The sequence below is a fragment of the Saccopteryx leptura genome, chromosome X (assembly GCF_036850995.1).
Source record: "Saccopteryx leptura isolate mSacLep1 chromosome X, mSacLep1_pri_phased_curated, whole genome shotgun sequence".
Taxonomy (NCBI): domain Eukaryota; kingdom Metazoa; phylum Chordata; class Mammalia; order Chiroptera; family Emballonuridae; genus Saccopteryx; species Saccopteryx leptura.
The window spans coordinates 57111664-57139227 of NC_089516.1; the positions used below are offsets into that span (position 1 = coordinate 57111664).

Sequence of the window (27564 nt, forward strand, 5' to 3'; positions counted from 1 at the left end):
TTTAAATATTGTATTTGTTCCCGTTTTGTTTTTTTACTTTAAAATAAGATATGTGCAGTGTGCATAGGAATTTGTTCATAGTTTTTTTTTATAGTCCGGCCCTCCAACGGTCTGAGGGACAGTGAACTGGCCCCCTGTGTAAAAAGTTTGGGGACCCCTGATCTAATCTAAGGAAGGGAAGGGGGAAAAGTTTGCAAGTCAAATTTGTTTTGAGACAATCTTACATAAGACTCCAGGGAAAGCGTTCATACAACAGGATCTTGTAGTTCTAATCAGCACTGCCTTAGTACTCATGCGGCAGGTGGTAGACTCACTCAGCCCTATAACTTTGGCCAGTGGTCAGGAAACAGAACTGACACCACTAAGCCAGAACTCCTGACCTATGTGCTTTTGTCAATCATTTCTGCTCTTCTTCTCTTCTAATGAAAAGGAATGGAAGAAGTTATATGGAGTTTTCCCACAGTTTGTTTTTAAACTATCATGCACATTTCATAAATTAATGATGATTTTAATAAAGATCTATGAGTTAGCAATAAGAAAATTGAGATTTTTGTACAATTTCTATTAATATCTTAACTATCCTAAATATTGTATGTTAACTAAAGCTGATGGAAAAATTAAACAAATTCACTGTCAAAGTGAGTGAAGGACAAGCAAATATTTAGAAAAGAAAGATAAATTACTGTACATACTAAGAGTTTATAAAAAATAAAGAGATCATAAATGATATTGTAAGACTCAAAGAAAACTCATGGCTAAAGATCTACCTTTGGATTCCTCCCCCTCAAGATCTGCCTTGACAAATCTTATTACACAAAAATCCTTTTCTGAAAACTACCAACATTCCCAGTGTTGAAGTAAACACTCTTAAAACAGAACTGTTTTATTTTACTAACTAGAAGCAAAACAAAAATCAAGCTGATTGTACTTCAGTAAGTTTTCCTGTGAAAGGTCACTTCTGAAACTCTCTTCTCACCAGTTAAAACTGGAGGTAGCTTTTACTTTAAATAGTAAATAATCCAATTCTTCATTACACAGTTATTTCAAAATCCCAGTTAGTACATTTCTGCTCTACTGAACTGAATGAACTTGTTCTGAATACGGGGAAGGAAAGAAAATTAACATTTAGAGTTCCCTATTATGTTCACAGCTTCCACAGCTTAGATAATACCTATACCTAGCCAGCTATATACTCCTATTTAGTCATCACAATCACCTTGTGAGGTGGACACTATTTTCACATTTCTTTTAGAGGTGAGAAAAGAAAGACTCAGGAGGGCTAAGTCAGTTGCTAAATGTCAAATAGCTACCAAAAAAGTGAACTAAAACTGAAATCTAGATCCAACTACAATACCCAAGAACTTTTCCTGATCATCATGCCATCTCCAAAATAACTTTAATGAATCTGACACATTAAGTTTACATTTGGTAAATTTTGCTTAATAAATTGTAAATAAGAAAAATAAATATTATAACATCATTTAATTTGAGGTAATTATCAGGTGGTGTACAAACTGCTGTGTAAGTTATCTCAATAGTCAGGTTCTTTAGTTGTTTGTAGCATACAATTGAGTGAATAATTCTGCATTATTTAACTAGTATTTATACTTTATCTTCAATTAAACTAATTTTCTTTGGACAAAATATTACTTCAAGTGTTCTTTTTAAATGGCAGAGGAAGATAGATTATAATTCTATTCTAACAAAAAAAACCAGGATAAGTAGTATAGAAACTGAATGAAATGAATGGGAAGTCCTTATTTTCTCATTGTTTAAACTTTCAAAAGGGCATGAATTAGTTTTATAATTAGTCATAATATAAAATTTAAAAGATGTCTAGGCAGTATGTCCCAATTGTATTTATAAATTTAAAACATATATAGTGTTCTTGATAAATCAGCAGCTTGATTCATTCTACTAAAGATATCTTCAGAGACTGGTCCAACATGGCAGCGGAGTAGGCGGACGCATAGATGCCCAGCTCTCACCACCAAACTGGAATACAAATCAATTTAGGAAAAATCAGCATGAAAAACCAACTCTGAACTGCAAGAACAGCTCTCAAAAACCAAGGAGCAAAGAAGAAGCCACAATAATCCTGGTAGGGAGCGCCTGAATCTCCCCTGCTTACAGGAATGAAGGGGGGGGGGTGAGGCTGAGAGCCCAGAAGGGATCTCACATAGGGAAAAGAGCAGAAACCACTGCTCACAGCCACTTACCTGGCGACTAGGGAGCGAGGTGTGTTGAAAAGACCAGCTTATCTCGCAAGTGGAAAGGACAGGGACAGGGACAGACTGTGAAGGGATAAGGAATGCAGGAAACGAACTAAAAAAGCTGACTCATCCGTGCTGGAGGCAGCCATAGCTGGAGGAGGGACTGAACCTTTCACAAAACAGAGCTGAAGTGCTTCCGGATCAGAGATCTCCAGACATCTATCCAACTCCAATCAGCGCAACAAGACACAGCTGAAAACAAGAAGTGGGGAGGAGGGGCAGTAACTCAGGTCTCCATGGAGATCTGAGATACACCTCCCCCTACTGAAGCTGAGAAAACACCCTGCCCCCAGTGAGATTAGCTGGCTAAAGAGGCCTTCCGAGTCTCAGGTTACACCCCGGCATTCCTGGATACAGTTTCAAGGAAGCCCCCTGCTGAGATCAGTAAACAAGACTATCACCTGTTAAGAAAACAAACAAATCAAGACTTTAAAGCTGCCCAAATCCAAAAGTGGATTACAGATAACAGCTGATACCAATCCAAGAAGACCTAGAAATAACACAATTGAAAACTGGAGGCAGACAATACCAAGCCTAGACTAAACCAACTCTACAAATAAAACACCCAAACACAATGAGAAGACAAAAAAAGTGCAATCCAAATGAAACCACAAGTGACACCTTCAGGAGATGAACTGAGTAATATGTAAATAATCAAACTTCCAGATGCGGAGTTCAAAATAATGATTGTAAGAATGCTTAGGGATCTTAGAACAACAATGGATGGTCACTATGAACACCTAAATAAAGAAATAGCAAGTATAAAAATGAATCAGTCGGAGATGACAAAAACAATATCAGAAATAAAGGCCACAATGGAAGGAATTAAAAACAGGATAGATAGAGCAGAGGATCGAATCAGCGAGTTAGAGGACAACTGGAATGAAGGCATGAAAGCAGAGAAGAAAAGAGAAAAGAGACTCAAAAAGTCAGAGGAAACTCTTAGAGAGCTCTGTGACAACATGAAGAGAAATAACATCCGATTCATAGGGGTTCCTGAAGAAGAGGAGAAAGAACAAGGGATAGAGACGTTGTTCAATCATATCATAGCTGAAAACTTCCCTAAATTAATGCAAGAGAAACTCTCACAAGTCCAAGAAGCACAGAGGACTCCATTAAAGAGAAACCCAAAGAAACCTACACCAAGACACATCATAATTAAAATACCAAAGCTAAGCGATAAAGAGAAAATATTAAAAGCTGCAAGAGAAAAAAAGTTATCACCTACAAAGGAGCCCCCATAAGGATGACATCCGACTTCTCAACAGAAACACTTGAGGCCAGGGCCCTGGCCGGTTGGCTCAGCAGTAGAGCGTCGGCCTAGCGTGCGTAGGACCCGGGTTCGATTCCCGGTCAGGGCACACAGGAGAAGCGCCCATTTGCTTCTCCACCCCTCTGCCGCGCTTTCCTCTCTGTCTCTCTCTTCCCCTCCCGCAGCCAAGGCACCATTGCAACAAAGTTAGCCCGGGCGCTGGGGATGGCTCTGTGGCCTCTGCCTCAGGCGCTAGAGTGGCTCTGGTCCCAACATGGCGACGCCCAGGATGGGCAGAGCGTCGCCCCTGGTGGGCGTGCTGGGTGGATCCCGGTCGGGCGCATGTGGGAGTCTGTCTGACTGTCTCTCCCTGTTTCCAGCTTCAGAAAAATGAAAAAAAAAAAAAAAAAAAAAAAAAGAAACACTTGAGGCCAGAAGGGAATGGCAAGAAATATTCAAAGTAATGCAGAACAAGAACCTACAACCAAGACTACTTTATCCAGCAAGGCTATTGTTTAAAATCAAAGGAGAAATAAAAAGCTTCCCAGACAAAAAACAACTCAAGGAATTCATTACAACCAAACCAATGCTGCAGGAAATGTTAAGGGGCCTGTTGTAAACAGATCAAAGTGGGAAAAGAATATAGCAAAAAAGGAATACACCTTTAAAGAAGAAAATGGCAATAAACAACTACATATCAATAATAACCTTCAATGTAAATGGATTAAATGATCCAATCAAAAGACATAGGGTAGCTGCGTGGATAAGAAAACAGGAACCATACATATGTTGTTTACAAGAGACACACCTTAGAACAAAAGACACACATAGATTGAAGGTAAAAGGATGGAAAAAAACATTTCATGCAAACGGAAATGAAAAAAAAGCAGGGGTAGCAATACTTATATCAGACAAATTGGACTTTAAAACAAAGGATATAGTAAGAGATAAAGAAGGCCACTACATAATGATAAAGGGAGTAATCCAACAGGAAGATATAACTATTATAAATATCTATGCACCTAATATAGGAGCACCCAAATATATAAAGCAGATTTTGATGGATTTAAAGGGCAAGATTAACAGCAATATTATAATAGTAGGGGATTTCAATACCCCATTAACATCACTAGATAGATCCTCAAGAAAGAAAATTAACAAAGAAACAGCAGACTTATTGGAAACACTAGATCAACTCGATTTAATAGATATCTTCAGAACCTTCCACCCTAAAGCAGCAGAATATACATTCTTTTCAAGTGCTCATGGTACATTCTCTAGGATATACCACTTGTTAGGGCACCAAAGTGCTCTCAACAAATTTAAGAAGACTGAAATCATATCAAGCACTTTCGCTGATCACAACGGCATGAAACTAGAAATGAATCACAACAGAAAACCTAAAAAATTCTCAAACACATGGAAACTAAATAGCAGGGTGTTAAATAATGAATGGATTAAGAATGAGATCAAAGGAGAAATAAAAAATTCTTAGAAACGAATGACAATGAGTATACAACAACTCAAAATTTATGGGACACAGCGAAAGCAGTGCTGAGAGGGAAGTTCATAGCACTACGGGCACACTTTCAGAAGCTAGAAAAAGCTCAAATAAACAACTTAACCATGCATCTAAAAGAATTAGAAAAAGAACAGCAAGTAAAGCCCAAATGTAGTAGAAGGAAGGAAATAATAAAGATCAGAGCAGAAATAAATGACATAGAGGCTAAAGAAACAATACAGAGGGTCAATGAAACTAGGAGCTGGTTCTTTGAAAAGGTAAACAAAATTGATGAACCTTTAAGTAGACTCACCAAGAAAAAGAGAGAGAGGACTCAAATAAATAAAATTAGAAATGAGACAGGAGAAATAACAACTGACACAACAGAAATACAAAATATTGTAAGAAAATACTATGAAGAACTCTATGCCAAAAAATTAGACAACCTAGATGAAATGGACAAATTCCTTGAAACATACAATCTTCCAAAAATCAATCTGGAAGAATCAGAAAACCTCAACAGACTGATTACAACAAAGGAGATCGAAACAGTTATCAAAAAACTCCCAACAAAGAAAAGTCCAGGGCCCAATGGCTTCACAACGGAATTCTACCATATATTTAAAGAAGAACTAACTCCTATCCTTCTCAAACTATTTCAAAAAATTCAAGAGGAAGGAAGACTTCCAAGCTCCTTTTATGAGGCGAGCATAATTCTGATTCCAAAACCAGGCAAAGACAACACAAAGAAAGAAAATTATAGGCCAATATCTCTGATGAATATAGATGCTAAAATCCTCAACAAAATATTAGCAAACCAGATCCAACAATATATGGAAAAAATCATACATCATGATCAAGTGGGATTTATTCTGGGGAGGCATGGCTGGTACAATATTCGTAAATCAATCAATGTGATTCATCACATAAACAAAAAGAAGGAGAAAAACCATACGATAATTTCAATAGATGCAGAAAAAGCATTTGATAAAATCCAGCACCCATTCATGATCAAAACTCTCAGCAAAGTGGGAATACAGGGAACATACCTCAACATGATAAAAGTCATCTATGAGAAACCCACAGCCAACATCATACTCAATGGGCAAAAATTAAAAGCAATCCCCTTAAGATCAGGAACAAGGCAGTGGTGCCCCCTTTCACCACTCTTATTTAACATGGTCCTGGAAGTCCTAGCAACAGCAATCAGACAAGAAGAAGAAATAAAAGGCATTTACGTTGGAAAGAAGAAGTAAAACTATCATTATTTGCAGTTGATATGATATTGTATATAGAAAATCCTAAAGTCTCAGTCAAAAAGCTACTGGACCTGATAAATGAATTCAGCAAAGTGGCAGGATATAAAATAAATACTCAGAAATCAGAGGCATTTTTATATACCAACAATGAACAGTCAGAAAGAGAAATTAAGGAAACAATCCCCTTCACAATTACAACCAAAAAAATAAAGTACCTAGGAATAAACTTAACCAAGGAGACTAAAGACTTGTACTCGGAAAATTACAAAGCATTGATAAAAGAAATCAAGGAAGATACAAACAAGTGGAAGCATATACCGTGCTCATGGTTAGGAAGAATAAACATCATTAAAATGTCTATATTACCCAAAGCAATCTATAAATTCAATGCAATACCAATTAAAATACCAATGACATACTTCAAAGATATAGACCACATATTCCAAAAATTTATATGGAACTAAAAGAGAACACGAATAGCCTCAGCAATCTTAAAAAAGAAGAATGAAGTGGGAGGTATCACACTTCCTGATATCAAGTTGTACTACAAGGCCGTTGTACTCAAAACAGCCTGGTACTGGCATAAGAACAGGCATATAGATCAATGGAACAGAACAGAGAACCTAGAAATAAACCCACAGTTCTATGGACAACTGATATTTGACAAAGGAGGTAAAGAAATACAATGGAGTAAAGACAGCCTCTTTAACAAATGGTGTTGGGAAAATTGGACAGCTACCTGCAAAAGAATGAAACTAGATCACCAGCTTACACCACTCACAAAAATAAACTCAAAATTGATAAAAGACTTAAATGTAGGCCGTGAAACCATAAGCATCTTAGAAGAAAACATAGGCAGTAAGCTCTCGGACATCTCTCAGAGCAATATATTTGCTGATTCATCTCCACGGGGAAGTGAAATAAAAGACAGGATAAACAAATGGGACTATATCAAACTAAAAAGCTTTTGCACAGCTAAAGACAAGAACAGAATAAAAAGACAAACTACACAATGGGAGAACATATTTGACAATATGTCTGATAAGGGGTTAATAACCAAAATTTATAAAGAACTTGTAAAATTCGACACCAGGAAGACAAACAACCCAATCCAAAAATGGGCAAAAGAGATGAATAGACACTTCTCCAAAGAGGACATACAGATGGCCAATAGGCATATGAAAAAATGCTCAACATCACTAATCATTAGAGAAATGCAAATTAAAACCATAATGAGATATCACCTCACACCAGTCAGAATGGCGCTCATCAACAAAACAACACAGAATAAGTGCTGGCGAAGATGTGAAGAAAAGGGAACCCTCCTGCACTGCTGGTGGGAATGCAGACTGGTGCAGCCACTGTGGAAAACAGTATGGAGATTCCTCAAAACACTGAAAATCGAACTGCCTTTTGACCTAGCTATCCCACTTTTAGGAATATACCCCAAGGACACCATAGAACAGCTCCAAAAGGAGAAATGCACCTGCATGTTTGTGGCAGCATTGTTCACAATAGCGAAGATCTGGAAACAGCCCAAGTGTCCGTCAGAGGACGAGTGGATTAAAAAGCTTTGGTACATATATACTATGGAATACTACTCAGCCATAAGAAATGATGACATCGGATCATTTACAATAACATGGATGGACCTTGACAACATTATACGGAGTGAAATAAGTAAATCAGAAAAAAACTAAGATGAATCCATACATAGAAGGGACATAAAAATGAGACTCAGAGACATGAACAAGCATGTGATGGCAACAGGGGTTGGGGGTGGGGGGAGGGGGGATGGGGTGAAGAAGGAGAGAGGGGTTGGGGGAGGGGAGGGGCACAAAGAAAACCAGATAGAAGGTGACAGAAGACAATTTAACTTTGGGGGAGGGGTATACAGCACAATCAAATGTCAAAATAATCTAGAGATGTTTTCTCTCAACATATGTACCCTGATTTATCAATGTCACTGCATTAAATTTAATAATAATAAAAAAAAGATATCTTCAGCATTTCAGGGTATTGTTGAAGAGTTGTCAGGTATTGGCTGGTACTTGTGATGGTCATGAAGCAGTATTAAACAGGTCAAAATAAAGAATTTTCCTTGAAACATGTCAAAATAAATTTTCATTGATGACAAATAAAACCATCAAGAAAATGAGCAGACAAACTACTGAATGGGAGAAGACATTTTCTAATTATATATCTGATAATGGGTTAGTGTCCAAAATATTGTATATAAGGCACTCATCCAACTTAACACCAAAAAGAGAAAAAAGAAAAAAAAGAGAAACCCAATTAAAAAATGAGCAGAGGACTTCAACAGATTTCTCTAAAGAGGACATACAGATGGCCAACACTCGTATGAAAAGATGCTCAACATCTCTAATCAGAGAAATGTAAATCAAAAGCACAATGAGATACCACCTCATGCCTGTGAGAATGACTATCATCAAGAAATCAACAAAAAAAAAAATAGGTATTAGTGAGGATGTGGAGAAAAGGGAACCCTAGAGCATTTTTGGTGGGAATGCACATTGGTGTAGCCACTATGGAAACCAGTATGGAGATACTCAAAAAAATTTAAGAATAGAGCTACCATATAACCCAGCAATGCCACTTCTGGGTATTTATCTGGAAAAAAACAACAATCTCAATTCATAAAATATATGTGCCCCTATGTTCATTGCAGCATTATTTGCAATAGCTAAGATATGAAAGCAACCTAGGTGTATATAGATAGATGAATGGCCAAATATGTGCTAAACATATACACACACACACACACACAATGGAATATCAGTCATTAAAAAAAATGATACCTTGCTATTTGCAACATGTTTGGATCTAAAGTGTATTATGCTAAGTGAAATAAAAGACAAATATCATGTGATTTCACTTATATGTGGAATCAAAAGAAAACAAAACAAATAAACAAAAAAAACATAAACAGATACATAGTCAAAATGACTCTGTGAGACAAAACAAAACAAAGCATAAACAGATACATAGTCAAAATGAATACATAGTCAGGGAGAACAAGTAAATGGTTGCTAAATGAGGTGGGGGTGGGAGGAATGGGTGGGGAAAAAAAGAATTACCATTGATATTACAGAAAGTCCCAGAAACATTTGGAGTTAATTACAGCTTTTTTTTTTTTTTTTTTTTTTTTTTTTTTTTGGTGACAGAGAGAGGGACAAAGAGAGGGACAGGTAGGGACAGGCAGGAAAGGAGAGAGATGAGCAGTATCTGTTCTTCATTGCGGCACCTTAGTGGTTCATAGATGGCTTTCTCATATGTTCCTTGACTGGGGGGCTACAGCAGACCCAGAGAGTGACCCCTTGCTCAAGCCAGCAACCTTGGGTGGAAGCCGGAGAGCCTTGCTCAAACTAGATGAGCCCACGCTCAAGCAAGTGACCTCGGGGTTTCGAATCTGTGTCCTCTGCATCCCAGTCCAATACTCTATCCACTGTGCCACTGCCTGGCCAGGCACTTACAGCTTAGATATTAGGTTTAAGTAACCTATATTCAGATTTTCAACTCTGATATAAATAAGAACGCTATCGTTTTATAGCGATATTCGAGGGATCAAATATTAATCTATTGCAAATCACAAAGCCTCCCAAATGTCATTCATTCTGGAAAAACATTTAACATGTAAAATATACAGTGAAGAGGTTGTGCATCTTTCTTGGTACTAGTAGATATGAACTAACAAAGTGGTATCTTTTGTACACCTTCTGAAATGCAATCTTTGAGTATCACATTTACCAAATGCTTTCTGTACACTGTAGCAACGGACCATGTTTCAAAGATTACACTTCAATTAAATGAGTTAAAATGAAACTCTATCAGTGTAAATGACTACTTTTGTTTTTGTACTGCATGTCAACAGCAATTTCTGACTCACCTACTAAGTTCCTTGGAACTTGTATGACATCTTCAGCAAATTCAAGAAAGCTTCTAGCCTTTTTCACTGCATCCTGATCCTAATAAAAAGGGGGAAAAGATTTAAGCCAAAAGATGAGCCGTCTGAAGATGAGCCGGCTTTTATTTTAGAAAACTAATTCGTCAAATATTTACCTCTCCATAAATATGAAATGTGCAGGTATCTTCATCTAGATCAATAGCAGTGACCCCAGGTACTTTCCTAGCTTGCTGAATATTAGCACCGTGAGTACCAATAGCTAGACCCATCAGATCTTCTCTTACAATAAATTGTTCATGAAATCTTGAGGCAAGCTGTCTTGAACTCTGAAGATAAATGTATAACTGATTAATATGCTTTATCAACTATTAAGAAGATTGTATTTAGGTCAGCCATGTAAATTATCTAAAAATTAGTTTCAGTTGGAAATGAACAGGTTTTAGAAGATAATACCCATATACAGCATAAGTTCTTTTTAGGTTACTGAAGGGCTATGCTATTTGATATATTTTTGTTAATAGGAAAGGGCTTGTTGACAATCTTCTAAGGTAATTTTTAAAAACCTATTTGAAAGGCTGCTTTAGTTAACCAATGACATCAACAATGTAAAGATTAAGAAGCAGATCAAATGTTCTCAAATAAAAACCAGCTCACTGGGTCTGGCAGACTCAATGTTTCTTAAGAAAATAAAAGAAAAGAAAAAAAATTAATTACCATCTCTACAGAAAATTGTATTAACTTCATGTTTATTAAAGGATATCAGTATATATTTATCAGTATATATATATATATTTTTTTTTTCTTTTCTTTTCAGGAAACTGTGCCATTAATATAACTAGACTATGTGGTCTAGACATCCTTTTGATGAAGTGAGACATCTTCCCACCTTATCTCCAAACCTGAAGGGATTCATAAAAACTATTGATACAATAATAAAATTAAATTGAATAATTACAGAATGCCAAAGATTTAAAAATTATTTTATATATGCACCTACAACCCAAAATGAGATTAGAGTCTGTAAGACCTTGTGATCTGGATCCACAAGTATAATGAATTCTTTCAAATATTCAGTGGTGACTGGACTAAGTTAAACTTACTACCAAAATTTATTGATAATCTCTTAAAATAGTATTATCACAATTTAATATTTAGTTCTAGCATGCCATTAATGAAATCCAAAAATATTAGTGGCTGATGTTAAAAAATAAATTTTTTTTCTGAATGTTTATCTCTTTAATATTAGTAATAAAGAAAGGCATGCATACGTGCTTCTCATTATTCAACATGCCTGATAATTTGAATAAATGAGTATAACTACTGTAAACAACTTTAAAATTACATTAGCTTTTTAGTAGATTAGTAGAATAACAAAATGTATCAAATGTTCATAGGATTTTTCAACAAGTCATGTTTATTGAGTCCTGGTTCATTAACCTGGTTTATTCTTTTCATTAATAATTCACTGATAAAAGGTAAGCCAAGGTATGACCACAGATCATTTAAGAATTAAATGTTTAAGAATGGGTATATCAGTATATTTCCATAATACCCACAATGAAAAGGAGGCTGTTCGGGCATAAAATTTATGAGAAAATCACTAAAGAAATCATAAACTAGTGAACACAGTGGCAACAATAAAAAATGAAATTAAAAAGCAATAGAAGACCTCCATGGCCATAAGGAAAACAAAGTAGCAGAAGATAGAGCAAAGGGATATCTGAATGTCTCCTCTCCTACCAAGAATTCAGCAAGCATAAACCCAGTTAGAAGGTGGCAAATTTGACAGGGTTTTACAAGAATGCAGCCTTGACTACTTCTCTCTTAAACTGCAGCTTGGAACTGTTTTCTTCCGTTACTCAGTTTCTGTGGTAATGGATGGAAGAACGAGATAGTTATCAATAAAAAGAAATGTATGGTAATGGAAATTATTGGAGGATTAATAAACATAGATAAAATGCACCTTAAGAGATGAAAAAGCCCTGGACAGTTGGCTTAGTGAACAGGGTGTCAGCCCACCATATGGACGTCCCAGGTTCAATTCCTGGTCAGGGTACATAGGAGAAGTGACCATCTGCTTCTCTCCCACTCTCTCTCCCATTTCTCTATCTCTTCCCCTCCAGTAGCCAGTGGATTCATTGGTTTGAGCTTCAGTCCAAGGTGCTGAGGATAGCTCCTTGGTCAGCCTCAGGTGCTAAAAAGAGCTCAGCCGATTCAAACATCAGCCCAAGATAGGGGTGGTCTAGTGCAGTGGTCCCCAACCTTTTTTGGGACACGGACTGGTTTAATGTCAGAAAATATTTTCACGGACCGGCCTTTAGGGTGGGACGGATAAATGTATCACGTGACCGAGACAAGCGTCAAGAGTGAGTCTTAGACGGATGTAACAAAGGGAATCTGGTCATTTTAAAAAATAAAACATCATTCAGACTTAAATATAAATAAAATGAAAATAATGTAAGTTATTTATTCTTTCCTGCGGACCGGTACCAAATGGCCCATGGACTGGTACTGGTCCGCGGCTCAGAGGTTGGGGACCACTGGTCTAGTGGATCCTGGTTGGGCCACATGTGGGACTCTATTTCACTATCTCCCTTCCTCGTACTTTTAAAAAAGGGGTATGTGTGTGAAATACTAGCCCTGACTGGTTTCTTCAGTGGATAGAACGTCAGCCCTGTGCGCAGATGTCCTAGTTCGATAACAGGTCAGGGCACAAAAGAGAAGTGACCATCTGCTTCTCTTCTACTCCTTTTTCTCTCCCTTTTCTCCTCCAACAGCCAGTGGCTTGACTGGTTCGAATATTGGCCCTGGACACTGAGGACAGCTAGGTTGGTCCAAGTCTTGGCCTCAGGCACTGAGGATAACTCAGTTGATTCAAGCATCAGCCCCAGATGGCAGCTGCCAGGTGGATTTCAGCCAGGGTGCATGAGGGAGTCTATATCTCCATCTCCCCTCCTCTCACTTAAAGAAAGAAAGATGAAATACTAAGTTAGGCAAATAGCCTCTGGCAGAAATCTGAAGACAAAGGCTGACCAGGTGGTTGCACAGTGGCTAGAGCATTGAACTGGGATGCAGAGAACTCAGGTTAGAAACCCCGAGGTCACCAGTTTGAGTGTGGGCTCATTCGGCTTGAATGCAGGCTCACCAAATTTAGCGTGGGGTCGCTGGCTTGAGCATGGGATCTCAGACATGACCCCATGGGCGCTGGTTTGACCAAGGGGTCACTCACTCTGCTGAAGCTCCCCGGTCAAGGCACATATGAGAAAAGTAATCAATGAACAACTAAGGAGACTAAGGTGCCTCAACAAAGAATTGATGCTTCTCATCTCTCTCCCTTTCTATCTGTCTGTCCCTATCTTTCCCTCTCTGTCTCTCTTGCTAAAAAAAAAAAAAAAAATCTGAAGACAGGAGCTCTTCAGTAACTAATTATAATGAATAAGAGCTTTACCCTTTTATACAGATATAAACATACATAATGAAACAATATGATTAGATTTTTAACTACTCTTAGCACTTTAATGATGACACATTATAGGAAGAAGCATTGCCTCAATTTACTAGCAGTTTTGATGGACTTCTAATAAGAGTTCCAGAAGTTCCTTAATATATGTAACTGCCACTTAATTCTAAAACCTCAGGCATAAAAACTCTAGAATGATTATGGTTTGTACAATTTAATTTTTTTTTAAATACAGGATAGAAGGAATTGCTAGGAAACAGTAAATAGAGGACAACCTGCCCATATTCAAGCTTTGCAACTGAACAGTTATTATTTCTAGATAGCCTTACATGCAGCACTAGCAAAAGACTCGTACCTCTAGCTGCTTACTGGCTTCTTCATTTCTCAATATCAGAGACAGCTTAGTGCGCAGACTCCGAAAGTGCATGTCAATCAGCATGTGTGCTCGCTTTGAGGTGACTTCATTGATAGACTAAAAGTTATAAATTAACACCATTATTATCAAAGCAAATGCCTCAACAATATATATCAAAATAAACAACTCAAAAAAACTCACCAAAATGACAAGCTGATAATTTTCTGGATCATAAGTTACAGAAAAGGCACCAACTGCCTTTTTAAAGTCTTTATGTGCCGATTCTTTGGAACACCTAAAAATAAAATAAATACTCATTGTGAAGGTAAGATGAATGATTTCCAACTACTGGCATAAATATATGCAGAGTAATTTGCAATTAGAATTGTGAATTCATATTAAATTTGGTTTATGCAAGATAAACTATATCCATTTAAAAGTTTAGGTCCTTTGCTGTGCACCTGTGAAATACTCAGCTCAATCAAGCATTTGAGATTACAGAGAAAGAAAAACAAGTTATGTTCCTAAGGGATTATGGATGGTCTTAATTACCAAAGGAGACATATTTAGGGCACACACTCTTCCTCTGCAGGCTTCCTCATTTCAGTTACATATCAGTGAGTAATTTTCTTGTGTTAATTGTTGAAACTGTTGAGGATACTACAGGATATCCAACTTTATTTTTTTTTAATTTCTTCTCTAAAGAAGACCTGCTGACCAATTTAAGGGAAAGAAGAAAATGTACATGAATCAGAAGGCACTAAAATGCACATGCCTATGCCATCTCTGTAATCAAAATGCAAGATTCCTGTGTATTTTGAACTGCAAGTTAATGCTTATCTAAAGCAAGTGTCCAAATCAAACTTCATCTATCCTTTTGATGGAATCTTTAAAAATCACTCTTTTCACTAAAAAGTCTTTAAGCATTATTACTCCAGATCAAGACAGAGATGACCTTATTTTTTAATAGAATTTGGTGTGATGACATTGGTTTGCAAAGGCACAGGTTTCAAGTGTACAACTCAATAAAACAGCACCCTCTGCCCCAAGCAGTCTTCCCCATACCCATTCTCCTTCTTCTGCCCACCTCCACCTACCCCACCCCTTTCCCTCTGGCTATCACCACCCTGTTGTCTCTGTGTTATGTATATATGTTTTTTGCTAATTCCTTCACCTTCTTTCATTCAGTCCCTTCACCCCACCTGTGACAGCTCTGTAGCATGTGTCCATGCCTCTTTTGAAGCTTCCTTAGCCCTAGTTAATACATATTTATCTGAAAGTATCAGCTAAAAGGGAAAAAACCTGGAGTAATCTTCATTGTCTAGAATTTGATTTGTGACTTCTGACAAAATTTGTATTAATTAGTTTCAAAACCCTGAAAGTCTATGAAAAAAGTTTATTTTAGAAAACAAATGTACATTAGCCAAGAATCTAGCCAAGTAAGTGTAAACAAGTGCAATGCTGGCTTAGTTATATAACTGAAAAAAGCTAAGTATGTTCTTTCACCACTTTTTGCAAACCATTTTCACTGAATTTAAAAAGGATTTTTATTATTTTAAAATTTATATTCTTTAAAACTAATTGTATATCACCTGTTAATTCTCAGCATTTCTAGAACATCAACTTACATTTGTCGTAAGTCTTCTGGTACGTCCAGTTTGATTTTATGGAAAGTATCTTTTGTGGCAGGTTTGTTGGGATTAACCGATCTTAGACGATCAACTGTGACAATTTCATTGTACGTAGCATCACATGCTGCATACTCGATCACATAAAACTGAGATAAATAAATAAAATTCATTCCTGGCCATAGTATTTAAAGTAAGAGCAATAAGCTATACTTACACAGCAATTTAAAAATTCTCTAGAGTAAAAAATAGTGTATTTGATCAACTAACCGAAACACAAAAAACATACTGAACATGTAGAGAAAATATTTTAATAAAATGACTCGTTACTACTTTAAAATAAAAATCCAGAGTGAAATGTAGTACCTGAGGTTAGAAAAGAAAAATAGTATAAGAAATAGTTTTAAATATGCATTTTCCTACCTCACCCTTTATCATCCTCACTTTAGCTAACCACCAACAGCAAGGCTCTTTTTCATTTGCTTTGGAATAAACCTATACAAAAATTACAAGAGAATATTTCATGATTAACATTCAGAAACTTATAGACTATCAGACATTGAGGAAAATTATCTTAAAATGACCGTGTCTTTTGTGCCCATATGCTATAACCTTAAACCAGACTGTATCCCTATAGCTAGATGTACCTAATCAGAAACTACCTGATTACCTGGAAGAACCCTGAAAAACAGCTTTTCTATTTCTCTGTTCTGATTCAGTAATAATCAGTACTCTGAATATGAATACTCAAGAAAAGCTGACTGTTTATAAACCTGGGCATATTTTCCTTGGCCACTCTGAAAACTAAAAAATAAAGTATCTAAAAATGTATAAACTTGTCTTTGTTTTATTCTAATAAGCAAGTAACTGAAAGTCACTGATTTTGGCCTATGGCTAGCTGCATGGTCACTAAATAGGTAAGGGCACTAAAAATACCACCCTGGCATTCAAGTCTCCCAGGGACAAAATGAACAGATCCTTGGGTCACTCTCTGTCTCCTGCCCCCTCTCCACTAAAATGAATGACTCTACATTGGCAATCCTCTGAATATCACCTTCCTGTTCTCACATATTTTGATCAGTTAGTTCTTCTAACCAATCCCTCTTGTGACCACGTCAAAGTTTATGATGTGCAGTACAGAACCTTTTGTGAAGATACTAGCAAATCAAAGTTAATAGAAAAAAAGACAATACACACAGTATACATGGAGAGAGAAACAAACACTCAGAAACAGAAAGAGGCAGTGAGGATAAGGGGGATAGGGTGGAGAAAACAGAGAAGAACAGAGTCTAAGGCTACCAAGCAATCCAAAACTCCAACTCGTCTTCCTTTTACAACTAAAGTTAATACACTATTCACAAAAATTAGAAAATATTTCAAAATGAATACGAAGCACTAAAAAAAAGCAAATGAGCCTGATCACGTGGTGGCACAGTGGATAGAGCATCGAATTGGGATACAGAGGACCCAGGTTTGAAACCCTGAGGTCACCGGCTTGAGCACAGGCTCATCTGGTTTGAGCAAGGCTTACCAGCTTGAGCCCAAGGTCGCTGGCTTGAGCAAGGGTTCACTCAGTCTGCTGTAGCCCCCCTCGGTCAAGGCACATATGAGAAGGCAATCAATGAACAACTAAGGTGCTGCAATGAAGAATTGATGCTTCTCATCTCTCTCCTGTCTGTCCCTATCTGTCCCTGTCTGTGTCTCTCTTTGTCTCTGTAACAACAACAAAAAAAAAGCATTTGATTTTTTTTATTAAACAAGAACATAAGAAAAGCAAATGATGAGCTAAAGAAAGTTGGTTGATTATGCAAATGAGATGCAAACTCAATTATCATGATTGAGTAGCAAGTGACATATTAGTGGGGGTGAATAGAAGCATGACAAAATGGACAATAGTGCCACACACTGACTGTTCAGTAGGATGTATAGTCACCCAAGACTGTCAAAACACACTGACAGGGATGGGACATGGAAAGGATCAGATTGTCCAGCAGTTCTTGTGGGATCCTCTGCCACTTTTACTCCAGAGCAACTTCCAGTTCAAGAAGTGTTGTAGGAGGCATTGGACTGTTTGCCAGACATCTTTCCAGTGCATCCCAAGCTTGTTCAATGGGATTCAGGTCTGGAGAATGTGCAGGCCAGTCCATGCACTCGATTCCTGCCTCCTAAGGCATGTTGTTGATGAGATGCACATGGTGGGGCCTTGCATTATCATCCATGAAAAGAAGTTTCCAACTGCTCCAGCATAGGGTACCACTGCAGGGCGCAGGGCCTCATTTTGATACCTGACAGTAGTCAGTGATCTGGTTTTAATGATGTGGAGGTCGGCAGACCACCAATGCTGATGCCAGCTCACACCATGATTCCACCACCACCGGAGTCTCTTTCCCACATGAAACATGGATTCTCTCATGTTCCTCATTCATGCCAGATCAGGACACGATGATTGTCAGGCTGCAGACTGAACCATGATTCATCAGAGGACAGCTGACCACTTATCACAGGTCCAGTAACAATGTTCATCAGCCCACCTTCTACCGGTTCTAAGGTGTTCAGCAGATAACAGAATGTGTATCATTGGTCGCCCGGCGTGCAGTCCAACATGATGGAGCCAATTTCATATGGTCTGGGTGCATATCCGTCGTCTAGTGACAGCAACTGTCCCTGCAGCTCTGTTGGATTACTGTGTCTGTTCCTACTTGTCAACAAGGTCAAGCAGCGGTCATCTCTTGCTGTTGTGGCAGATGAGTGACCTTGCTCTTGTCTTCTTTGTACTGTGCCAGTCTCTTGAAAGCGATTCCACAGTCTGCTAATCATGCTTTGGGATGTTCCAACTACTGTTGCCACTGTCATCCATGTTTGACCAGCTATGTGATGTACTACTATACAGCTCTCCAGGATTCGCATTGGGGCAAATTGTGTTGTAGTGACATTACAAGGGCTGGGAAATTGCAGGATGTGCACTTTCAAGATCAGGGAATGTGCAGATACTCCAGTATACAGTGGTTCCTCATCATACTGTGGTTCACTTTTTGCGGTCTTACTATATTGTGAACTTTTAAATTGTATATATCTAATTTTGTGTTGTGGATTTTTCGCTGGATCACAGAATTTTGCAGTATATAGGTATTTTTTTTAATTTTTATTTTTTTGTGGCAGAGACAGAGAGAGTCAGAGAGAGGGACAGGTAGGGACAGACAGACAGGAAGGGAGATGAGAAACATCAATTCTTCATTGCGGCTTAGTTGTTCATTGATTGCTTTCTCATATGTGCCTTGACCGGGGGCTACAGCAGAGCCAGTGATCCCTTGCTTGAGCCAGTGACCTTGGGCTCAAGCTGGCGACCTCGGGGTCTTGAACTTGGGTCCTCCACATCCCAGTCCGACGTTCTATCCACTGTGCTACCACCTGGTTAGGCTGTAGGTATTTTTATATATTTATTATTTTAATATTTTTTTGTGGTAAAATAAGTAAAAATAATGGTGGGAAAGGTTTATCAGAGTGTGGGGAGGGTTTATAAAGCCTTAAAATATATAAATAATAAAATAAATATAAGGTTGCTACTTTGCAGATTTTCGCCTATCACAGGGGTTCTGGAACCTAACCCCCACAATAGATGAGGGACCACTGTAGTGCATTTTCACCAATGAAATAAAAGTTGGTTCTGCATCACATTTGCATAATCAAACAACTTTCTTTGACTCGTCGTTTGCTTTTCTGATGTTCTTGTTTAATAAAAAAAATCAATGCTTCTTTTTTTCTTGCTTCACATTCATTCTGAAATATCTCCTAATATTTGTGAGCACAGAGTTGTACAATACAATAACTAAATACAACTTAACACAACGTACCTTTCTCTCTTGCCTCCATAAATTCCTATTAATTCTGCTCTAGCCAGAGAAACAACCTGGCAATTGTTATGTAAAACAAAGAGGTCACCTTGGCAATGGTACCTCATTAGTCCCCACCTGTCATGTGATTACAGCAAGTTGGGAAAAATAACCCCCACCCTCTGTCTCTATTAAAGAGTACTCCTGATACAGATGAACTAAACCAGGGGTTGGGAACCTATGGCTTGTGAGCCAGATGTGGCTCCTTTGATGGCTGCATCTGGCTCGCAAACAAATCTTTAATATAAAAAATAATAACGTTAAAAAGATAAAACATTCTCATGTATTACAATCCATTTCCTACCGTACATGTTCATGGTTGTGGGTGGCTGGAGCCAATCACAGCTGTCCTCCGGGACAACACCAAATTCTTATTGGATAATACGTAATGTACATGGGTCGTTGTATGGCTCTCACAGAATTACATTTTAAAATATGTGGCATTCATGGCTCTCTCAGCCAAAAAGGTTCCCAACCCCTGAACTAAACAGTGGTCGGCAAACTCATTAGTCAACAGAGCCAAATATCAACAGTATAATTGAAATTTCTTTTGAGAGCCAAATTTTTTAAACTTAAACTATATAGTTAGGTACATTGTTATTATCTCAATTAGGGTACTCCTAAGCTGTCCTTTGCACCCACACTCAAGGGGCCAAAGAGCCGTATGTGGCTCGCAAGCCGCAGTTTTCTGACCACTGGACTAAAAGACCTGGTATTTTACTTCCCTTTTACAACTTAAGGGTTATACAATACAGTGACTAAATAAATACAACTTAATTTAGGTTACCCTAGCAACAGTGTCTCATCAGTCATGTGACTCAGCTGGATAAAGTAAAAGTCCCCTTTATCTACCCAAACACTATTTTGAAAATGACTAATATAAACAGACCAAAAGTCCTGATTTATGCCTTCAGGAAGCTTGTAGTCTCCTGGGCGAAATAAACACCTAAAGTTTCTCAAATATAAACAGGATCCCTATTGGGATCCCTCACAAAACTAAGCCCTGTTCTTTAGACCTAGTAGGTACTGAGTATTTTTTGGTAAATAAATAGCACTTTATTCTATTTATTTTTATTAAGTGAGAGGTGGGGAGGTAGAGACAGATTCCTGCATGAGCCCCAACCAGGATCCATCCAGGAAGCCCCCTACTGGGCAATGCTCTGCCCATCTGGTTTGCTGCTCTCTTGTCAAGCAACAGAGCTATTTTATGTTTTAGTGCCTAAAGCAGTGGTTCTCAACCTGTGGGTCGCGACCCCGGCGGGGGTCGAACCATCGCGGGGGTTGAACCATCGGGCTTTAGGCGACCCCTGTGTTTTGGTCATTCGACCCCCGCCGGGGTTGCAACCCACAGGTTGAGAACCGCTGGCCTAAAGTGAGACCATGGAACCATCCTCAGTGCCCGGGGCCAACTTTGCTCAAACCATTGGAGCCATGGCTGCAGGAGGCGAAGAGGGGAGGGAGAGGGGGGTAGAGAAGCAGATGGTCACTTCTTCTGCATGTCCTGACTGGGAATATAACCCAAGAGTTCCACATGCCGTGTCAATGCTCTACCACTGAGCCAACCAGCCAGAGCCCTTTATTCTATTTCTAACTTAAAATAATAGAGAAAAGAACACACACCTGAACATCTAGAGACCTTCTTTCAGTAATCTCTAAAATGGCACTTCTGCCTGACCAGGCAGTGGTGCAGTGGATATAGTGTTGGACTGGGATGTCGAGGACCCATGTTCGAGACCCTGAGGTCGCTAGCTTGAGCACAGGCTCATCTGGTTTGAGTAAAGCTCACCAGCTTGGACCCAAGGTTGCTGGCTCCAGCAAGGGGTTACTTGGTCTGCTGAAGGCCCGCGGTCAAGGTATGTATGAGAAAGCAATCAATGAACAACTAAGGTGTCGCAATGTGCAAGGAAAAACTAATGATTGATGCTTCTCAACTCTCCGACTCTCTCTGTCTCTAATAAAAAATGGCACTCCTACCCTTACATCACTGTCTATCCTCTTACTTTTTTTCCTTCCTAGGACTTACACCTGCCATGTTAGCGATCCTCACTAGATCATGACCTCATCAAAGGCAGGGACTCTTTTGTTTCATGATATCATCTGTACCTAGCACAGAAAATAAAAATTCAAAGACCTGGTACATTTTACCTTACCTGTACAAATGTCTACTTAATGTTTCCTTAATACCACAAATATTCGTAAGGTGCATCTACTAGTGAGATACTGTGGAGAAAGGAGAAGCTTAAAATGGAATGTATGAAAGAGGAGGAAAGAGAGGATCGTACACAGACCAACTATAACATAAACCAGACTCCAATCGCCTTAAGCTTCACCATCCAAATATTCGGTAATTGAAGAAAACATAAAGACAGTGTTTCTGTTCATGTGTTAAATCTGCACAGCAACTTTTGGTCAAAGACATCAATGAAACATGAGCTTGTGGTTCACAGCATGCCCTGTGAAGAGATGTTTTACCTATATGTATATATACTAAAACTCATAGATGGCTTTTTAAAAATATATTAGGAGGATTTATTACTAAGAAATTCTAGGGTGATGCTCTATTATAAAGTCATTATTATTATTTTTTATTTTGTAAGATTAATTTTCCTAATCCAAAGATTCAGACAATGAGGGGAGCAAGAAAAGAATAATGGGCAAAGGATATCAGTAGTGACTTTCAAAGATATGCCTGGACTGCTGCTCAGACAGCCGCAGTTAAACACCATGCATTACATCAAATAATGCATTTCTTTTTTTCCCCCAAATAATGTGTATCTTAACAATGTTTAAGATAGTTCAGTCAAAAGCCCATTTCTATCACAGCTAAAATTCTCAAGGTAGTTTAAATAGTGTTAAAGACAAGGAGTAAAAACGCACAAGCAATTTAAATGCTCCCATTCTTTCAATCCTTAAGACCTTGATGACATGGGAAACTTACCTCAACTTCATCACTTTCATTTATATCTTTATTATAACCTACAGGTGGTGGGAATCGCACATCATGGAATGGAATCTGCCTTTCTGGCTGCCAGCTGCAAGTAAGCAAATACAATTATGTAATAAGTTTTTCTGGTTAATGGAAATTAATGACCATGATGCCATCAACTTTGGTTAAGTGTGACACTCTGTTTTTCAATTTAAAGAAGCAAACGCTTTAAAACTGTGGTTTGCTGAGTGGGGTGTAAGGACAATACAGAGACATTTATTTCAACAAAGTATGCATGCAGCATAGCAGCCTTGTAGTTTTATTTGGAATATTTCTCTAAACACAACAGATCAACTTTACAATTTGCCAAACGAGTCTTTTTTCCAATAACATCAACCTCTAAGAGTTCTAAACTTTTAAGGTCCCAAACGCAATTTCCTTTGATGCTTAAATTAAATATATTAGAATAAGTCAGTGTTAGTAATATCATCAGACTTCTACTTGCAAAGGAATTTTAACCACATTCCAATTACCACATAAACTGGTACTAAATGCCTTAAAATTCTTAAGCAAAATGGGGCAGTCAGCACATTAGCAATTCAGAACTCACTTTTCCCCATTTAAATTTTAGATCCCACGAGGTGCTCAATTCTTGCCATGGATAGCTGGCTGCTGATCAGTATGATGTACCAGCATGCACTGGCCTGGTGGGGTCTCCGAAACCACAGAAACCCAATGGAGACAGCCAATAGGAGTTCAATAATATGCCTACGTTTTTTAATTTGAAATGATATGGAATAATTAAAAAAAATCCAAATTATTCTTTTATATCCACAATGATATAAAATCCTAAAAGACAAATTTTACAAAAATACTGAAGGATTCAAATGTTGGGGAAGTCATTTCTGTTTCCTTTTTCTTTTTATCAAGAGCTTTTTTACTAACATCCTATTGAGAAAATTGCAAAAAAATTATTTTTAAACAAGAGCTATTACATAAGACAGGAGGGTAGGTAATTAAGTCAGAATTTGTGGACTTTTGATTAGGGCCTATATTAACTGAACCCTTTTTATGAGTTATTATAAACACTTGAAAACAATAAAACAAAAAAATTGCTCTACTTCAGAAAAGCCTTTTTAAACTTACTGAGAAATAGTGACTTTTAACATGTTACAAATTCATTGCTAAATTTGATTTTTAAAGCAAATAACAAAACATAATATAATTTTCTTGGTCCCAAATAAGAAGGGATTATTTTAAGTCTTAAATGTACCAATATAAAAATTCAAATTCTTTATTCAAAAAGTGTGTGAAATAGGGAAGGTAAAAACAAAGCATTTAAAATAGTTTGGTATTAAAGTAGAAGGTTATGATTGAAAGAAAGGGTAAAATATAATCTGAATTTCTATAAAATATTAGTTTCTTTCTTTTTTTTTTTTTTTTACAGAAAACCAAAAAGGAAACAAAGACAAAGAGAGTACTCTGGTAGGGACCTAGCAAATCCTCCTGATGGGCTTAAACTGAGCGTTGACTCTCACACTCCATGAACTCAAGGGAAAACAGTTTATTTCAAAATGCAGAGATGACAGGTAATTTGAAGAGAAACTTGTATAATGCTATGGTACACAAAAGAAGTATGTAGTAGATCCAAAGATATAATAATTTTATTGTAGAATCTGATTGAATATAAAAGAACTGATCTAATAAATCAGTATGTAAACTAGATACATTCTTTAATACAGAAAAAAATGACTGGTTGCTTAATACTCTAGATTGACTGCAGGAAAAACTAAGAGTGGCAAAGATAACTCTTTTTTTATGAGAAACACTGTTTACCTAGTAACGGGGGCAAGCAGTAAAGAGTATAATTACAAGAAAAAAAAAACATGACTCTCCAAGCTATCAAAGGTTCTTCTATTGCAGGTGTAATGCTGTTGTCTATTGTATAACCATGGATACTAGAAACAGCAAAGAGGCAGATTCTGGAACTTTTAGCTTTATGTATTCAGAGGAAGGTATTTTACCATGTGAACTATAATTTGGATTGAAATTATTAGTCAAGAGCAAAAAATAGGGTCAAATACACTAAATCATTTTATCTCTGTCCCCCTAAATATGTTTCAGGCATCGGGGAATACTACTTTGTACTGTTGGTAGGTAAAAGAATATGCAAACAGTGTAATTACAGTATGTCTGGGTCAGATACAATATATTAAAAGATTTGTTGAGATATAATTCACACATTATCTAATTCATTCACTTATGTATATGTGCAATTTAATGGTTTTATGTATATTGTCAGAAATGTGCAACCATTATCAGTCAATTAAAACATTTTCATCACCTCAAAAAGAAATCCTATACTCTTGAGCTGTGGTTCCTTGATTCCTTATCCCTCCAGTCCTAAGTAACCACTAATCTATCTCTTTTATCTATAAACATATAATTTCCCTTTGTTACATTACTAATTCCCTTGGTGGATAAAAGCCAAAACAGTAACTATTAACCATTCTTCAGAGTTCAGTAAAATTCTAAGACCATAACCACATCTACACTTTGGCTAAGGAGTTCATGTGTACTTTAGAATCTTGAATGTCTACTCTGAAAGTAGCCTTTATTAGCAATCAAAAATTTTAGTTATCATGGATACAGAGAACAGACTGACAATGATTAAAAGAGAGGGTGGGGGGCTGGGTGAAAAGGGTTAAGGAATTAAACACTACAAAATGGTAGTTACAGAATAGTCACAGAGATGTGGATTGCAGCATAGGGAATTTGTATAGGGAATATATATAAGGAATAGAATCATGACAACTATGTGTGGGGCCAGGTGGGTGTGTGGGACACCAGGAGGACCAATCTGTAAAATGTGCCATTTTCTGGCCACTTTGCTATACATCTGAAACTGGTACAGAATGGTGTTGAATGTGTACTATAATAAAAAAAATTTAGTCAAGAGACTTGTCTCCCCAATAAAATGTTAATATCTATATTACTGATGCTTTCATAGAGATGATATTCCTAGACCTATGTTTATTTATTATTATTATTATTTTTTTTTTTTTACAGAGACAGAGAGAGGGATAGATAGGGACAGACAGACAGGAGACACCTTAGTTGTTCATTGATTGCTTTCTCATATGTGCCTTGACCGTGGGCCTTCAGCAGACTGAGTAACCCCTTGCTCGAGCCAGCGACCTTGGGTCCAAGCTGGTGAGCTTTGCTCAAACCAGATGAGCCCATGCTCAAACTGGCGACCTCGGGGTCTTGAACCTGGGTCCTCGGCATCCCAGTCCGACGCTCTATCCACTGCGCCACCGCCTGGTCAGGCAGACCTATGTTTATTTACTCATCTAGCAAAACGGAAAAGATCAATAACCAATATTATTGATTATAAACATATAAAACTGATATAAAATTAGTTAATGTATAAACATCATTATCTCCAATGAAATATAGTACTAGAAAGCTAAAACCACTGATGTTAGATTTAACTTAAGAAAACTCACATTGATTTTTACAAATACCCATAAATCCATTCATTTTCCCCTTTTAACAATTACAAATATTTCTATCCCTGCTCTGTTACTAATACAGAAGTATCTTTTTCTTTCTTCACATTCAAGGCAACTGAGATGTAATGATCAAGCTTATAGCCTGACCAGGTGGTTGCACAGTGGATAGAGTGTTGGACTGGGACATAGAGGCCCCAGGTTTGAAACCCTGAGGTCGCCAGCTTGAGTGCAGGCTCATCTGGCTTGAGCATGGGATCATACATACGACTCCATGGTCGCTGGCTTAAGCCCAAAGGTGGCTGGTTTGAGCCCAAGGTTGCTGGTTTGAGCAAGGTGTTACTGGTACAGCTGGAGCCCCCAAGTCAAGGCACATATGAGAAGCAATCAATGAACAACTAAGGTGCCACAATGAAGAACTGATGCTTCTCATTTCTCTCCCTTCCTATCTGTCCCTATCTCTCTGTTGCAAAAAAAAAAAAAAGATTATACAAAAGGGATCTCTGAAGTCATTAATACAATCAGTTTTTTCAATGATTTAATATTGAATTGTTCAGGAATTTCCTGGTCAGTAACATAAGATCTATTCCTGAAAAACACTCAAAATAGACTTGATTTTTTAAAAGGAAGAATGAAAAGAATAATTAGCATAACATATTAAAGAATCTGAACTGTAAAATTACAAGACACTTACTTGTTTTCAAATGCTATTGTTATTGAATCTTCATGAACATCCTTTACAAGTGCCTGTAAAAACAAACAGTTAAATTTCTAAAATTGAAAACTATGTTTTTAAATTTTACAAATATAAAAAATTTTATGTTTAAGAATAAAATGGAGTTTTAAATGAAAGTGTCATTTTGTGAGGATAACTCAGGAATCACATCTATATATAGCCACTTACTACATATTGATTAGTTAAAAAAAAAAACATGAAAAAATTGCTCCAAAGTTCAGCATTTAATGGGGGGAAGAGAGGGAGAAATATAAACTGAAAATTAGAATGCAGGCAGTGAGTGCAAAGCTGGAGGCCTACTTAAAGCTAGAATTACTGGAAAGTATAAAACCTATTCCAGAGCTGTATGCCAGCTAGCATAAGATCTGCTGTACCTTATCATTTTCTCCTTAACAAAAATTTAGTATACAGTAGTAACCGACTAAATATAACTGCAAATCTATGTATACACAAAAATTTTCTTTAACAATATGCTAATACTACTAAAAAGTCCAATTACCTGTTTAATTAAATTCTCCATCTCACAGGCACATGGAAAAAACATAGTAATATAAAGTACAGAGGTTTAAATCTGATAACGCAATTGTCAGTAATCTGCTGAAAGGCATAACAAAAGTAATAGCTAATTACGGAGAATTCTTTAATCAGCATGCTATCCTTAATTCTATAAAATGACGTAACAAAAATAATAGCTAACTAATTATCAAGAATTCGTTAATCAGCATGTTGTCCGTTATTCTGTAAAATTAAAAATTTTAACAGATGCAGGTTTTGTTTTTGTTTTGACAATTAGAGGAATAGGATAAAGCATAAAGAAACCCAAGGGGCTTTACATCTTAATTCTTTT

General features: G+C 37.3%; 1 protein-coding gene across 16 annotated transcripts in view; it reads right to left on the reverse strand.

Moving 5' to 3' along the window:
- FMR1 (fragile X messenger ribonucleoprotein 1) overlaps positions 1-27564 on the reverse strand; it is a 60686-nt gene that overhangs the window by 23117 nt on the left and 10005 nt on the right. For all 16 annotated transcript variants that reach the window (XM_066356092.1, XM_066356089.1, XM_066356090.1 and 13 more), the window contains exons 2-9: positions 26676-26728; positions 22482-22575; positions 16077-16148; positions 15654-15802; positions 14227-14320; positions 14026-14142; positions 10366-10536; positions 10193-10271 (exon numbers count right to left, since the gene is read on the reverse strand). In XM_066356092.1, the coding sequence (XP_066212189.1) occupies positions 10193-10271; positions 10366-10536; positions 14026-14142; positions 14227-14320; positions 15654-15802; positions 16077-16148; positions 22482-22575; positions 26676-26728 (829 nt within the window). The remainder of the gene's footprint in view (positions 1-10192; positions 10272-10365; positions 10537-14025; positions 14143-14226; positions 14321-15653; positions 15803-16076; positions 16149-22481; positions 22576-26675; positions 26729-27564) is intronic.